The 17,853-nt window shown below is 37.9% G+C and overlaps 1 protein-coding gene across 2 annotated transcripts in view; it reads right to left on the bottom strand.

Moving 5' to 3' along the window:
- Window positions 1-17,853, bottom strand: part of commd10 (COMM domain containing 10) — a 69,699-nt gene that overhangs the window by 46,713 nt on the left and 5,133 nt on the right. For both annotated transcript variants that reach the window (XM_032579691.1, XM_032579692.1), the window contains exon 5: window positions 16,359-16,469. In XM_032579691.1, the coding sequence (XP_032435582.1) occupies window positions 16,359-16,469 (111 nt within the window). The remainder of the gene's footprint in view (window positions 1-16,358; window positions 16,470-17,853) is intronic.

Genomic DNA, 17,853 nt, shown 5'->3' with positions numbered 1-17,853 from the left:
TCAATCAGCCCGTGCTCACAAGGAGGACATTCATGCAATATTTAGAAACTCCAGCTCAAATCATTGTCAGGGAGAAAGATGAAACATTTATACCTGTTGTGTGTTGAGGGTTGTTTTCCTGCTGAGCCGCCAAGAAATCAAAGTTAACGCTAATTTGCGCGCAAAGAAGTGTTGTCCAAAATATGCTTTCAGACAAAAGAAGGGGGAATTAAGATACTGGCAATCTAATAAAAAATTTTAAAAATGCCGTATTGAAACAATTTTTGTTACATTTTGTGTAGATATTGTCATGACATTGACTGAAAGTAATAGTTTGCATCTTAGTACATCGTTTTTACCATCATTGTTATTTAAGATTAGCAATATTAGCAAGTATTTTGGTCAATAATGAAATCACACCTATACACCTCTGTTAACATGCCCCGCTTTGAGAATATGGCAAATTATTTAATGGTTTTGTCCTGTTTATGCCTTACAATTTATTTGAAAACACATTTATTGGAGAAGAAATTATCAAAAAGCATCAATGTCTTGGTTGCATCACTGTAAAAACTCATTTTTATTCGGTGTAACTACTATTTTGTTGTTTTTGATGTATCCTTAGACTCACAGCCATAAATATAATCCCTCATCTTAAGCTTTCTAGCTGTCAAAACAGATTGCAATTTAACTGTTTATGATTTAATCTACCTGACGAAAAAAAAAACTCTAGATCATGGTGCTGCCACCACCATGTTCCTCTGTGGGTGTGGTGCTCTATTGGTAATATTGAAGTTCTAGTTTTGGAAAATGTTGTCAAACGTTCAACTATAGTTTTCTCAAACCATGATATATTCTCCCACAAGGCTTTGGAAGACATATGTAGCCTTCTCCTGACTGATATTTCTGTATGATGAGATTGTTTTGCTTCAAAGTTGAACCTTTTCCTGGCACATGTTGAACTTCAACTAGGCTGCCCTTCGTCACCAATCCAGTTCATAACTTATATGGACAGAATTTCTAGGGGCAGCCAAGAAGCGGATTAAGTCTGGTTTGGGTATCAGCGGATTTTGTCTTTGCTGATGATGTGGCTGTGCTGGCACCTACAGAATGCATAGGGGAGGTTTGCAGCAGGGAGTGAGGCGGCTGGGATGAGATCAGCTCCTCAAAAGCGGAGACGTTGGTCCTCTATGTGCTGACTCTCACCTACTGTCATGAAGTTTGGGTCATGACCAAAAGAACTAGGTCCCAGATACAAGCAGCGGAAATGAGATTCCTGACATTTTAGCAGCGGTTAGCCACTGTATAATTGCTATTCAGTTGATGGAAAACAGAACCTGTCAAAAAATGGTTTTCTTCCCATCATGATCTGAATAAGGTCCATTGGATCCTTTCACTGCACAAAACTGTTGAATATTTTATCCTCCATTAAAATAAAGAGTTTACAGTGAGAGTTCACAAAGACAGTGAAAACAAGAAGCTATGAATGCATGATTATGCAGCATAACAACAAGACTTTGGCAACATATTCTCAACCCAACAACGAGAATCAGAGTGCAGTTGACCCATGGTCCTGCCTGTGAATAACTGAAATACACAACACATCCTCCAAGAATGTTTATAAATGCCTATTTTAATATTTCAAACACAAAATGTACCTTAATATGCAAAGTAAGATAGTTTGCACACAGAAACTGTTTTAGCATTACTACAGAAGCTAACATCTACAGTCTTCTCTATCGCCGCTCTGGGAGGTACAATAAATCTGCACCAAGGAAAATTAGTGGCACTCCTCGATTGGCTGATTTGCAAATGCTAGGCAATAATGTGTCAAGTAGTATTATGGCATTTCCCAAGCTGTTTCTCCTTTTGAATATTTTAGATACGCCCTACGAAAAAATTTCAGAACAGGCAAATTTTCCAGGAATAATTCCAGGTGTTAGCTCTAAAGAAAATTCGTGAATAGGTGCATCCTCAAATCCTGAGCCACAAATACGTAGGGATCCACTGATGTGTTTTTTTTATGCACCAGTTTGTTCAACACTTATCCAGCTCTGAAAAATACATGAACCAAACTTGATTTTTCACTACAGACCTAACTTGCCCTTTTCTAGAGAAAGCAGCGGGCTGCTTGTAACGTTAACACCATGTGTCATTGTCAGCAGCATTACATAGATAATTAGACTTCATATACTGCTGGGGCGCATTTCCACCTCTGTTGAGTCTCTGGACCATCAGGCTTACCTGACACTTACTCCCATGAGTCCCAGATTTAACAACTTCACCCCTGCAGGGACACGCATGTGCTGTAATTAACACGCAACATGACGACAATAGCATGAGATGGATGGGACTTTTTTTGTGTTTACAAAATGTTGATGTCAAAGTAATGCTTGCTGCAATCATCGTGCAGACAAATCAGCGAGACAGATGGTTTTGTGTTTATTAGGATGTCAAAAAACAATGGTGGAAGAACGCAGAGAGAAAAAATATTTACATAAAGAGAAAAGTTAGAGGAGTGACAGGAGATGCGGGAATGAAAACCGGGGAATGGAAGAAGGAGCATATTTGCAAATTGTGAAAGGATCGTTCCTTATCTATTCATATGTTACTGTGACTCATCCTTTCAAGTAGCCAAAAATAGCTCAAAGTGCGCACAGTGCTGCTCAGCTCATTCATTCTGTTGAGTGAAAACAATGGGAGCAACACAAGGTTGGAGATAAAGGAAACGGCTCAGAGTGTTACAGTGAAAGTAATGTTCTGTAAATTTGCACAGCAGCGAGAATAAAAACGGGGCACACACACCAGTTATTTAAACGCAGTAACTACAAACTTCTGAAAAACCATAAACTACATTTGATTCTTCTTGTATAATATAGGCTTTTCACCTCCCTGTAGGAATAAATGCCTGCAGAGAATCTTGCTGTTTATTTGCTGAACGAAGGAATTTATTAATATTAAATATTTATCCTGTAAGCATGAGGGATTGAGAAAATGGTAAGGAAAAAAAAACAACCAGGAGAGGAAGTAAAGAGACAATAATATATATATATATAAAAAAAAGCAGAGCAAGAAAACCTAAACTAACAATAAAATCATGGATTGGATTATTCAAAGTAACATGTATGGCATATTGTATCTGAATGGCACCTAACCAGGGAAAAAAGATTACACGTCTGGAAATAGAACCTGGTGCTTTCACCGTTGTATTCTCACCTCCCACACTGCTTAGATGGATGCTGCAAACATTGAAAAGAAGACAAATCACTTTAGGCACCTACAAACTGCTGATCCCTGAACTGGAATGACTGCTGGCAGTTTATCATTGGCTGGAGAAACCTCAGCCTCTGTGGACAACTTATCCACTCACTACCTGCCTCCACGCAAGTCTTTCACCTCCTAAAACTCAGTTTATGGCAACATCCAAAAAAATCTTAACATAGAGAAGGCTTAAGGCTTAGATATTTATTAATATTAGGCTTTATTAATATTTTCTTAAACAATATGTCTTAACCGAAAAAGGCGGCATCTTAAATATTGTAAAGATGTCCTATAGCAGAGGTTTCCCTCCATTTTCAGTCAATAAGTAAAAAGAAAACTCAAGGCTTGATGATTATGAGAATTTTTTACAAGTATGTGTTCATTTTTTAAACTTTGTTCACTTGCAAAGAGATTAACAGTTTTTTTTTTTTTTTTTACATTATTTTTATCAGTGGCAATCTTCTGCCCAGGAATCACAAAGTAAGAGAAAACATAACCTAAAATAAAATGAAGCATTTTCTTATTTGTCCACAGATGAGTTCTTAAGTGCTTACTTGCATGTGCAGTGAATTTGAACAGGCATCCTTTTGGTATGTACAGAGTAATCAATGTAAGATTCCTGTACATCATAGGCTGCGGTTACGGTAGACTTTTTGCTCTCTGTTATTTTGACTGAAATACAGTCATAATGTACTTTTACTCTAATTTTAAAAGGATAACAAAGACATGCAACTGCATTTAATTTTCATTCATTTCAATTAATATTTATTCCAAACAAAGAGAACAGAAAATCCACATTGTGCCATGACACTTCAAGTAGATAAGTACCGGTACATGTAGCTTTTTCTCCACAGTGACAAAGATCTCTACAAAAAAGCAATTAAATGAAATGATTGCACTTAACCTATGACCATTTCAACTGTTGTGGCCTGAATGAAAAGTCTCACAACTCCCTCCTGGTCCAGTACAAATCTCAGACTGATTTGCACATCAGAACCAACTAAAATAGTTTTCATAACTGAAAACTATTTGAACTGATAACAGGTGTATGAATAATTCAGGGGTTAATTATATTCCACACAGAGTAACACAAATGAAGAAAGCAGAGCTTCTTGGGTGCAAGAATCCACACGTAAACTTAAGGGGTTTTTTATGCAATGTTTAAAAAATCTCAATAATAGATAAGTATTTACATAAATAATTCAAATAATAATGCATTAGCAGAAATAATTAAAGTAGCAAAACTGAAACACGCACTAAGATAGAACAAATCATCACAAATTGCAGCAGATAATTTCTGTTAAGCAGTCATACACCATGACGCTCTAGACTATTTTGTGCAAAGTGTTTTATTGAAAAACACTGAAAAAACAAATGGACAACACACAAATGCTTGAGCTTTATTCGCTTCCAAAATAAATATACAACAAATCAGTCTCACAGTTACTCATCCTCGGGTTCTATATTTGTGATTTCAAGAAATAAAAAATTTTAAAGTCAAAAGGATAAAAAAAAATAAAATACTGGGACTGTTTTATCACATAACCCAAGATATACCCAAGATATAAATTATGTTTACCCATCCAGTAAATTCAATCTCAGCATGTCACTGTAACCAGGAAAGACTCGCCTTTAGGAGCCTTCAGATCTGAGAGATTGATGCAGAAGGCCAAGGAAAACTAAGACACCCTCAACTGAAGTGCCAACACAAACAAGCTAAGAAACTCGAGCTGTTAGTGAGCCATGACAAGACGATTATGTTGGTGGCAGCCAATTGTTCCCTGTTATGGAGAAACAGAGACTGCCATGTCATTTACCAGTCTCTGTTGCCAAACTGTAATGTATCCAACAGGGCAGGGAAAAAGAAGTTGTTCCATCAAAGGATCTTTGAAATGTTTGGGTAGTGAAAGTCTAAGTTTAGATATTCCTACTTTTGTTTCTGGCACTAGTCAGTGTTTTTCAAGTCAAAATGTAAGTTTCTTCTTTCAAACTTTGCAGTCACCTCTGAATCTGCTTACAACATGGCACTGGGACAGAAACAGAAAGTTTAAAAAAAAGAGGTGTCAAATTTTAATCTTCTAAGTGTGTGGGGTGTGGATTAAATATAAAAATGCAGCAGTAATCTTAGGAGGTAAACTAACTATCCTCGGTGTGCCAAAAGAAGGAAAGAAGGAGCAGGACTCACTTAACCTCCTCAGCCAAGGTCAACATTTTGGAACAGTAGGCCTTTTTAATGTACTGCAGAGGGCAGAAGGTTTGTCAAGGCTGTTACAGAAATGGGGAGTAGTCTCAACTGGACAGGGAGATTTTTCCCTTTCTGTGACAGAGCTGGACGATTACCGAGGCAGCCCCCTTTTCCCCTTTTGGTATGTAGACTCTGTCTCTCCCATCCACAAGGAGGGACAGCAAGGGGGCTGAAAATGTACGTTTGTGAGAGACGAAAAGATTAGGACTGAGGAAAAGTTTATAACACAGCTTAAATAGACAATGATGTTTTTTTATTTGCTAATTCAGCTCATCCTGAAACACAAGGGACTTTGAAGCCTACATACTAAACTATTTATTGAGCTATTTTTTCTATTAGTTTGTCATTTTGTATTTAGACTTTAGATGAGTTTGTCTCTTTGCTTAATACAAAACATGCATATGTTACATCATGAAAGAAAGAAGCAATGTGTGATTTATGAGGAAGGTTTTTAGCCTTTCTCCTGGATTTTTTCTTTACTTCCTATCTTTCCTGTATCTGTGTTTTGAGTCTCTCATGTTGGGTAACATTCTGTTTGTGTAATGTTCTCCAGTTTCTGATCATTGTGTGTTTACTTTCTGTTCTTCCTTTCATTCAATTAGATTCCTCCATGTTTCTGTTTTCTAGTTTCCTCTTTCCGCTACTCCCCTTCTGGTTAATTAGTCTCCATCTGTCTCTTGTTCCACTCATCGTCTCTCCTCAGAAGATATTCCCCTCTGGTTCTTTCAGTCACTGCTTGGTTCATCCTGTTGTCCATTATCGGCTCCACTGTCTACTGTCGTCGTTTATGCTTCTAGATTTTGGAGTTATCTCAGTTTCCTGCTAATTGTTCTTGGTTTTTGGATTTTGGACTTTACAGTTTCTTTACTAAACATATTTTTTTCATCGCCTCCCTTTTCACTGCACATTTCTACAACCACATAGTTTTAGATGTTTTTCCCTTGAAAACAAATGTAGCTTGTTGAGTTGTATAGAGTACAGGGTCAAATTGAAGGTGAAAATGTTCTGATTTTTTTTATGTAGCTATTTTATTTGGTGTAGACTTCATATTGCCTGTATTTTCCATGTGCCCTCTGCCCTTACACTTCAGGTAAACACTCAGCTATGAACCTTGAGACTATTTTAAAAAGCAACGTTTTTCCTTTCAACACTACAGTTACTGGAATTACTACAGACTTGTCGTCCAGATTGACACTGGTGACAATTTGTTGATACAGGCACAGGAAGCTCTCTCTGCTGTAACATTGAATGTCGGATGACAACACTACCAAGCTCCAACCTACCCATTAAGGTCATTATTTCAGGCAGCAAAGAGGTCTGTAGCTTACATGCTCATATTTCTTTTATGTCTCTTCATAGTAGAATGAAGGTGAACAAAGATAACTTGGAAGCGACCAAAGAAAAGAGAAACTGCGAGACTAATACAACACCCTGCTTCATGACGTGATAATATGTCTAGATTATTACCAAATTGGGCATTTGAAAAGAAAAGGGGGGAAAAAACAGCCTTTTCACCCCGTTCATGGCTGTCAGAAAACTTTCGCTACTATGAATGGATGTGATTTGGCTCTGCACTTGTGTAATCAGCGCCTCTTGTTTAAACTGAAATAGATTTCTCATCCCGACGCAGTTCAGCCAAGAGGCAGAGCAGCCTCTCTAAAATAAATGGCAACGCAAAAAACGACTGAAATTATTTTCCTTTTACTGTAAAATTCTGACAAAATGGCAACCTCAGTATGAACAGGCCCAGGCGGAGGGAGAGAGATTAATGATTACTTCACAAATAGTGTGAATCAGAAAAACAGACAAGCCGATTACAAGAGTGGGAAATATAAAACTAAAAAAGTGGGGGGTACGTTAAACAGATAAGATTGAACAGCGAGTTGCAGTTGGCAACGTTGATGGCAACTGCCTATCTGGGTGTCAAGCATGTAGCGTGGGTGTGCTAAACAACATCCAAACATCCCCAAATCCCCCAGGCGCCTATTGAGAGGCTAAAGAATTTGAGAAAGTGACTGGCTGAGGATAAAAAGGAGTGCAGGATTGAGGGTTGGTGGGGGGGTGTAGAAGAGGTGGAAAGGGGAGATATAGGGAGTGTGTAATGGCGAGAGAAAAATCAATGGGTACCCCTGGAGGGGATAAGAGCCATGACATCATGGTATGGCAAGGAGCACAGAGTGGGGTGGTGGAGAGAGAGAGGAGGGCGCCCACAGTCACCCATTCTGCCTGCCAGGGCCCATCCGCTGGAATGGATAAGAACTGAACAATGTATGCTCCATGAATGGGATCCCAAATCCCACAGGAAAAAAAAAAAACAAAACAAAACAAATCACCAGTGGGAAAGTAGAAGGCCGAGGGAGAGCTGGATAAAGAGACGGAGAGAGATGGAGAGAGACTCCTTAAAAAGATGTGCAGACAAAGCAACAAAGCATCCTGGGACATGTAGAGCAAGACAAGTAGAGGCCGACACAAAGCTGCTTTTGTGCTTCCAGGCTGGTGGGTGGCTCGGAGAGACCGATCTGAACTCAGCGCTATTTACATCTGAGCCTCTCCAATATATCGATTGGGTCATGTAATCCCCGAGACGGCAAAGGGAAAGAGGGTTGGATCCGGGCGCGTTCGTTTGACGCGGTGCGTGCGCCGGCAGCGTGTAGGAGGCAGGAACGGTGCTTTACGTAACTCGTCAGGAGAGTGAACAGCTTAGAGTTGCGATCAAAGTTGTGCTGGTTTGACAGAGACACGTGAGGCAAGGAGGGATGTTTGGGAAGGCTCTGATCACAGCACCTCCTCGTTCAAAGTTAAAAGAGGCAAGGCTTAATTGCACTCCTCGTCATGCAGCGTTAATAAGTAAAGTCACAGGCTTCACTCGGGGGGCTCAAACTGTGCGTCAAGTGTGAGACTTTGGCTTGTTGTTTGCTTTTGAACAAAGGGCTTCCGTTCTTCCATGATTACAGCACTCATGGTGTAAGCAACAATAAGGGAAAAATAGTATCAGAAGAAAAAAAAAGCAGTCTTTCATGCTTGATTCTTTGATAACTAAAAAAACAACAAGTAGGTTTCCACAACTTAGTCTGTGTTATAATTTGGAGTGGAGAAGAAGAAGAAAACTCGAAATGATCTCATTCCGTTGAAACTGGACGTTTAGATACACTGCCTAAAAATGGACATGAGCAATTTTTGTTCACAATATATTCAATGAAACTATTATTGTTCAAGGTAAGATAGGATAGCCAAAATTATTTCTCTTTGCTAAGTGAGATAATTAAGAAAGTTTTGTTCATAAGCAGTGAACCTCCATCTATTCACGGTTCAGTATTTATAGATTCACCTATCACAGATTTTGAAACGTGACTCCTAATTATTTGCAGAGAAAACAGCCTATTCGCAGATTCTTTTGTAGATTAATTCTAAAATATTCAGAAGAAACCGCATCTTGGGAAGCTGAAATACCTAAGCACAATGCCAGTTGGCTAGCATCTGCCAATCCAGGGGCACCATTTGTTTTCTATGTTAGGATGACTAAATAAACCAAGTCCATGAGTGCTTGAACTAAGGTGGAATAACGCAACACTACATTGATGCAACTCTTAACAGATCTGACAGAAAAATGGTCCTCCTGAAAACATAGATGCACTTATGTTTGAATGAGAACAATTTACCTCTCAGCTTCTGTGATGCTAACAGGTACTCAGCTATTGAGAAATCAGAAAAGAGTGCTGCAGGTGCTGTCCTTAAAGTCAAAATCTTTCTGAAAGCTTACTGAACTATTGCAGTATCGCAACAGGGCAGAGAGGGAACAGAGAAACTATTTTTTCCACCCTCCCAGGTTCTATAAAGACATTTATCAAAGAATTGCATGAAATAAGTTTCAGATAAATCTCAAGGAATTAGAAGAGTATCCAAAAAGTCTTTATTTAAGCAATTCAGCTCAAAAAGTGGAATTCATAGATTCATAACACAGAGATATATTTTGATTTTTTTCCTGTTGATTTTAAAGGCTATGGTTTATAGCTACTGAAAACTCAAAATACCTATAATTATCAATCAATTATGCATTATATAAATTTAAAAAATACGTTCATAGAGAAAATATTTGACATCAATATGGACCTAAATGTCTACTTGTTGTCCAATAGGCAGCAAAACATTTTATCATGGGTATCAGGTGGAGCAGAAGTAAGTCTAAAATGAAGACAGATTTGTAAATTACTATTGTTATTTGACCCTCTATTTTATGCTTGTGCAGCAGAGCCTGACAAAAGATCCTGATGTGTGTTTCAGCATGTCTGCTCCTTCCTCATTCCTACACGTAGGAGATGGTGTTCTTGGGTTTTGAGCCCTGTGGATTTGTGTCATCTGTTTTCTACTCGAGCTCATCATCCTGGAGTGGAGATGATGTGGCTTAGTGTAAGTCCTATCTGTTTCACAACACCTGGAAGTTTTCAGACATTCTGCAGGATCATATTATCCTAAACATTTATTCTGAGTACAGACAACATCTACAGGATTTTTCCCTGATGGATTCTTGGTTGTAGTGAAAGTTGTATTTTTCCTTCATGTCAAGGTTTTTTTCAGAGTTTATCCCTCAACACCCAGGATCTTAAGATAGTGGGCATTATACGCTTGAAGGAATTTTGTCAATTTTACAGCACACAATAGCCACTAACATTTCACAAGGTTGGAACATGCAGAGAAATAGAGTTTTGGCCATTCCTCTTTGAACAATCTCTAGATAATCCTAAGTCCTGGGTCATTCCTTAAGCACCCTTATCACCAAGTTTTCTGTATTTAGTTGTAGGGACAATGGGGATTTCAGGAGGCTAATTTTCTGAACAATTTTTCAAGTTCATTTGGCCTAAAGTTCTGGATTAAAAAGACCACTTAAGGACCCTTCTATTTAGGTATTTATTTGCATCAGTAATATGTTTGTGGCTTTTCGTTGTTCTAAATAAAAACATTTAGTTTATGGTATACATTTATATTTCTGTGAAACTGCTTTACGGTTTTATTTTTGGTTACAGGAACATTGTCGAATATATAAACAGTATTTACAGTTGGAAACATCTCCGGCTTGAAGTGCCAGAGATGATGGTGTTTGCTATCTATTATTTATTAAACCACACAGCTTTATGTTTGTGATGGTAGAACAGACTTGTTTTTTCCAGTTCCTGTTTTCTCAACTATTTCATTACAGTTCAGCTGACAATATTAACAAGTTGCCTGTTTTCTAGTAGTTGTACTGATAAAAAGCTACACATATTTGCCTGACTTGTATGGCTGGTTATTTTGTCTTTCCTATCTGGATGAGCACATATATCCAAATTAAATGTTTGCTTTGTTTTTCTGTTATGCTACTGCAAAACAAACCTTAATTCAAGGATTTTTACATGCTTTTGCCTAGGTTGCCATTCGGTTTGGAGAGTGCTATGTGAACCGAGTGTTTACTCCATCCAAACAAAATAAAAAAAATAAAAACAAGTATTGATTAAATGTGCCACCAGATTAATGAAGAAAATCAGTAGGGAAAGAAACCCAGGATTTGTCTTCAAATTGAGTTTTGAACGAGGGAGTTCTGTGTTATCAACCGCCATCAAGTCTGTCTGAAGTTATTAACTAAAGAAATCCCTTGAGGTCTCTGCCAGCATGTAGAAACTATATTAGCTCATTAGTTCAATGTGCCTTTGTGGCCTTGCATGTTTCAAAATAAATAAATATTGAAATCTGCCATGGTTACTTTGTAGGTGAACAGTCTGTTGTATAAATGTCACCACCGCGGGGGGAGGGGTTGATAAGAAGTACACTTTAAAACCAAAAGATAAAGGAGAAAAGGTTACAAAGCCAGTGACTGATTTTAAACTTTTAAACTCACCAAAGCAAAAGCTGATGCAAAACACTTTCTAGATTTATGTCTTCAACCCTCTGGGGAATAAAAAGAATAATTGTCCTCAAGAGGCTATGAGATATATGGATTTGTGAGTGACCTGTTAGCCTCAGCCTGTGCTCATATTACATCTTTGTCTCCACATTATGAAAAAATGCTAAATCTCTGTTGCTACATACAATTATATTTGTCATAAAACTATTGTTCTAAAGGCATTAAAAATGGCACAATGCAATTGCTAAGATCTGTTTAATAAGAACCTCACTTAAAGAACCTCTACTGGAAATTATATTCCAGTAGAGCAACTGCATTAGAGAGACTCATGTCGTTTCCAACCTAATTAATATCCAGATCTTTATAATGACAATATATAGAACAGATTAATCTTCAGTATCCTGCACCTTCTTCGCTAGCATTTGCCTGTTTTCAATGTATTTTGATCTGCAAGGCCACATTTAAAAGACATAGAATCCCAAAAGGACGTTTATCATTTCCACCATGAAATCGACCAACAGTCCCAGAATCTGTCTAAGCAGAGTTCAATACACAACAATACCAAGAAGTCAAATGTTCAAGAGACAATGAGGAAAAACTTAAGTGAATTAATACTTACAGTTTAATTTCAGTCAAATCAAACTTATTTAAAAATAAAAAACCACTGGCACAGCCACTTACCAACTAAAAGTGTCACTATGGTGTGAAAATATAACATAAGACAGAAAATCTGAGAAAGAAATCAAACTCCTTTGCTTTCTCCCCTGTGGTCCTACTGCAATCTGCAGAAATGCACTACTCCTGGTCAGAAACAACCAATCACAGCTAGGAGGAGGGTCTTAGTGCTGTCAATCAGGCTCATGTACATGCTACTCAAAGTACTATTAAAAAAAAAAGTTTTTCCACCATCATAGGTTGCCATGCTAACTAGCCTGAGCATGTATCAGGCTCTGCTGTGGTGGATTTGCTGTAGCATAGCAGAGAGCAAGGTGGATGTGTGAGAACCATGTACACAAGCCTGATTGAAAGTGCTAAGACCCACCTCCTGGCTCTGATTGGGTGCTTCTGGCCGAACTGTATATTTCTGCAGATGGCAGCAGGACCACATTTTTTTCTCAATTTTTTCTCAAAAATATTTGACCTATGTCATATTATCACAAAATAGTGACAGTTTTAGCAAATTTTAAAAATATATTGTTTATAAAAGTTGCATATTGCAGCTTTATGGATTATACCGGTTCAGAAAAAGGATGAATGGAACAGTAGCAGTTTATAAAAGTGAGTTTCAAAAGTGCCAAATCTGAGGATAAGGAAGTCCTGATGTGAAGAGACGGTTTATTCCAAACTCTAGGTCGAGGTCATAGAAGATGGGTATTTTATAAAAATATGGCTTTTGTTTTGTTTTCTTTTAATTTCACAAGATTTGGTGAGATTATTTTTTTCACATCTACCAAATATTTTAAAAAAGGTCTTGACCTCATGCTTCAAAAGTAAGCGAATATGTGTTGCTCGCATTGAATTAAAATCAGATGCTAAAGAAAGCAGGTGGAGAGAGAGAAGAAAGAAAAAGAGGATCAAAACCACGCCCCTGTGGGATACCACAAAAGAGACGAGGTTTGGAGAATAACAACTTACCCACTCAAAAAAAAAGATTACGTTTTATAGAATAAAAATAATAAATATGTATTTTTACATAACATAATTTGTTTGTTTTTACCTGGAGACGTATGAATATCACCACATGGAATTTGCCCATTAATACAAGTAGACTGATTGTACAGTATTTCTGTTCTGGTTCCAAAGATGCTTGTGTTGCTGGAACTGCTGATCTTTCAAGCTATTTTGTTAAGTTGTTTGTTGCACTTATATTTGGTGGAAATTTTACAGAAAGAAACAACTAAGATTCCATTAATCTTCTTTCACTGATCCAAAGTCAAGTCACAGAAATAAAACATGTATGAGGGAAACCCAGACATCTCCAGTTAGTTTTGGTGGCTGGGGGATTCTCAGACACGCCCAAGTCAGAAAGCATTTCTACCTTCAGGTCTTCTCACAATGAGAGATGCTTGGAAAACCTCTAAACAAACCTCTAAACAAAGCACACAAGCAGCATCCTGATCAGATGTCCCAACCACCTTAGCCAACTCCTTTCAATGGAGGTGCAACTTTACTCTGAGCTCCTCTCACCTTAGTTATCTTGTACTTTTGAGGATGATCCAGATTTTATGACCACAGCCAAGAGTTGAGATGCAGATTACCTAGTAGATCAAGATATTTAACTTTTTGCATTTGCATTTCTTCAGACGAGGCCCCAGTCCGTCTATCCGCCTTCCAATCCAACAAGACAAGGTACTTGAGACCTCGGGCTCTGAGTTCGAGCAGCCGACTCTCCTAAATTTCATAAACCACCAGCGGTTGCAGCAGTGTGTTTTGAAGCACAGCATCCGCCACGTAAAAACACATCTAAACTGACAACAGATCTCAGAATCAGAAACTTCAGTAACCATGTGTTTGTGATGAAAAACAATAAAATCAAGGTTTCTGTAGTCGGGATTGAAATCCAACAACACTCTGCTGTAACACAGATAAAACAAAATCATGTTTGTTGTTGCACACTGATGAAAAAGAAACTGCATTTCATTAACAGCTAAAAAATCTAACTCCCTGAGGCTTTCCATGTAGACATCTGGTATTACCATAAGCGCTTCATGTACCCGAAGGGGAACTGGAGGATAGATTTTAACAAATTCTCGCTTGCTTCAAATTCATCTTTTTCCCCCACTGTGATCTTCGTGTTATCAATTCATCATCTTCCTTTGTTATTTTACCCTTCTTTTCACCCTCCCCTGGATCCTATACCTCCACTGCTCACATCAGACTGTTTATCAAGGACACTGGAGAAAAAAAGTCAGGTTTTACATCCCACCTGTATGGATTAATATTTCCATCACTCTTTATGAGAATATTTAAACTACCTCATTCTTAAAACATTAAGGCCTGGTTGTGAAACCTTAATGATTTAATGAAAAAACAGAGGAAAATGTTTTGCAAAGCACTGTATTTTAAAGGCAGAGGGGATTATCCTGAACTCTAAGGTCCTTTTAGTTTCTGTATTCTTTCTAACACCTTATGCACGCCACTCGTGATGCGTTGAATAGCACAAATTGATTGGAGGAAAGAGATATGAGATGCTCTGGCAGTTCTCCTCCTCCTCTGCTCTTCAGGGAGAGTTCTAATAAAGTAGGAGGCTGGTTAGATGCAGGAGTGTCTAACTCTCCACTTAGCTTCCACAGCAATCAATAAAATTTAGAGTACCAGTCTTGCCTTTCGCTCCTTCCTTCTCTTCATCTTTACGATTTCATAACCTCTTTCCTTTTTCCAAGTTGTTTTCACATCCTCTTTCACTTGCATGTCTCGTCACATCTTTACTCATCACCTTTTAATTTTCTATATTCTCCAATTAGCAGCTCCCCCTCTCTTTTAGACAATTAGCAGCAGCCAGGGTGTTTAACCTGTGTGGTAATCACACTTGGAGCTAAACCTCTCAGTTGTTGCAAACGCCTTCCCCAACCAGAAGTTGCGAAGAGAAATTTTTAACAGGAGTTAAAAAGATGTTTGACTCAGAAAACACCAAGAAGTCAGATTTTTAAAAAGTGCAAAAGAAAAAAAAAAGTTCATTTGCATCATCTCAGTCAGAAGAGTCCTATCCGTCTCAGATGTGTCATTGCTTCTGAGGAGGATGTTTTTAAACCTGTGAAACAACAGTGCCCCCTGCAGGCACGTAACAGAAGCACATCTCTGAAGTTTTCTCCTTTAACTTTTGGCAGGGCTTGGTTTTAGCCCACCCAGATTTCTCCACCAAGAATAAAAAAAGTAAATGGATTTAAATAAATTAATGTTTCCTTTGAAAGCCTAGAGAAAAACAGAAGAATCTAGTTCAAAATGTCTATTTAAAAACTCTTTCTTTCATAGAGATAAACATAAACAGTATTTTCATCCCATTTTTCACCTTCAGGCTCTAATTAAACATGGTAAAAATTTGAATATGTCATGCCTTATTACAAGTTTAGGCTAAGCCAGCATCGTCTTGGGGCAAAGAATCCAAAGAAGCGAGCAGGGAAAACACTTAACTATTCAACTGGAACAACAGCATCCAGGCTAAGAAGATAAACACCAACCCAGTCGAGGCTAAAGCTAACTAAGGGTTTCAGCATCCATGACATCAAACAATGGTCCTCCACAGACTTCAGAACACAATTCAGCTGTTTATTAGAGTATTAACAGCGCCATGATAAGTGTTTGACGTTATAAGAGAATCAAAGCATCAAGTGTAAACAAAAGATTCCAATTAAAAGTGCCAACAATAATCGAGTTCCCTTTTTTTTTTACCTCCCAGAAGAACAACAGATAAATGTGAAGGAGAAACAAAATCTCTTACCAATTAAAAACACAATGAGAAAAAATAAACAGAAACAAGATTTTAAAAAATGTCTTTGCATGACATCATCTTTGCATGTTTTCTAAAATGACAGCCCAAAGTATTGCTTAGATATATGAATTAAAGACATTAAGAGTATTAAAAACAAATGAGAAAGAACAAAATATTTGTAAAGAAGTTCATAAGACAGACATGCACAGTAAATATTACGTACTGTCCATTTTTAGCTACAAAGTGAATCTCTCAAGAGAACGAAAACACCCTGAAGGTTTCAGATAACAAGCTCCCTGATCTCTGCTCTTTACACCACAGTTACTCTGGAGCCAGATGTCAGACTCTCTTTAAGTCAAGACAGGCAGCTCTGGGATTACCATCAATTAGCAGAGAGAACAGACAGACTGGAAATGATTTTTGTTTGGCATTCACAAAAGACACCAGTCTGATAAGCACTTCACACTGACAGTTATGGTTGTTTTGGTTTACAGTAGATATATGCAAGTATAACCAAAGCACAGAAACAAAAGAGAGGTCATGTGGGTCACGTTTTTAGGAGATCATACCTCAGAATCTTCATTTCGGACCCCCAGCTGCAGGACGGCACTGGGACACTTCATACGAGCCTGGCTGGACTGGGCCATCTGCAGGTTCAGCTGCCAGCTGACATAGTCCAGCTTAAAAATATAAATTATGCCAGTTTATAATTTGAACATACAGTATATCTCTCACACTTCAGTTTAATAAATGCTCTAGACAATTAAATGTGAATAGATAAAATCTTTCCTGTAATTCCTTTTTCTACGTATAACGTGACATAAATCCTGTTTGATGGTCAGTATTCATTCTGCTCTGTGGTCGTCCATCACTGTGCTGTCTGTCTCATTCATAAAACAGGACAGGTCCAGACCGCAACAAACAACAGAGGTCGGCAGAAAGGATCATCAGGGGTGACCTTCCCTACATCCAGAACTTCAACAGGTCTGGGGTCAGGGAAAGGACAACTATCATCTCTGCAGAACGCACATATGCTGGATACAAAACTGTTAAGACTTCTACCTTCAGGTTGTGCACATGAGAGCTTTTAAACTTTTTAACTTTGTTACATTTATTTAATTTATTTCTAAGTTGAATTGTTCAGCATAAATATCACAAATGTAGCAAAAGGTTTTGCAATAATTTAGACGTTTCTTGCATTACAAGATACCTGGCATTATAACAAAGACACTATATGCAGCATAGAGACAGAAAAAGCTCCAAACAAGCCAGCATTTTGTTATAAAGACTTTAAACCGTAGTAAAGTCTTTAAAATGAGAAGATGAAAGTTTTTTAAAACATTTGTACCCTCATCTTGATAACTGCCCTATACCTATTCATGGCTATGATTGTCAGCAGCAGTTATTACACATGGCTATATCGTTAATGATAAACATTTTCCACCAACTTCAGGTTAAAACTTTGGCAATGGATCATTTTTTCTTTTCAGCTAGTCTGTTAAAGGTAGGAATAAAAAAAAACTTTCTCATACCATTCCTAGCCTCTCTCTGCTCTGGTTTGGTTGATTTACACAGAGGTGGTTCATCAGTCAGCTGATGCAGCATGATAGATTAGCAGCACCGAGTCAAGGCAGGACATCTAAGTGTTTTACGATTCAGACGGAGGCCATAATAATAAACTGTGAGTGACTTATTGAGTTGGGCTCCTTCCACAGGATCAGAGGACAGCTGTGAGCTAGAGCAGCCACATTATTCACAACTGGCGCATCACGATGTCATTATGGTAGCCATTTTTATTTCAGGGTATGGATATAAATCCACTTGGAGACATGCAAAATTAAAATGGAGATAAACACATAAGTTGATTTGGACAATTTATCCAGCTCTGCCTTACTGCATGGAGCTATATTTGACAAAACACATTTCAAATGGAATTTTTCTGACTGATAATAAAATTTCCAATCCTGTTCTCACATCAGATACCTCGATGACTTTTATTTATTAAGTCTGGCTCTTCCAGGAGTTTAGCAGTAAAATGAAAAAGCACTAAAACCTGATTTAGTT

The sequence above is a fragment of the Xiphophorus hellerii genome, chromosome 12, assembly GCF_003331165.1.
Source record: "Xiphophorus hellerii strain 12219 chromosome 12, Xiphophorus_hellerii-4.1, whole genome shotgun sequence".
NCBI classification, from domain to species: Eukaryota; Metazoa; Chordata; class Actinopteri; order Cyprinodontiformes; family Poeciliidae; genus Xiphophorus; species Xiphophorus hellerii.
Note: the sequence above shows the minus strand (reverse complement) of the source record. Positions and strands in the feature narration are given on the sequence as shown.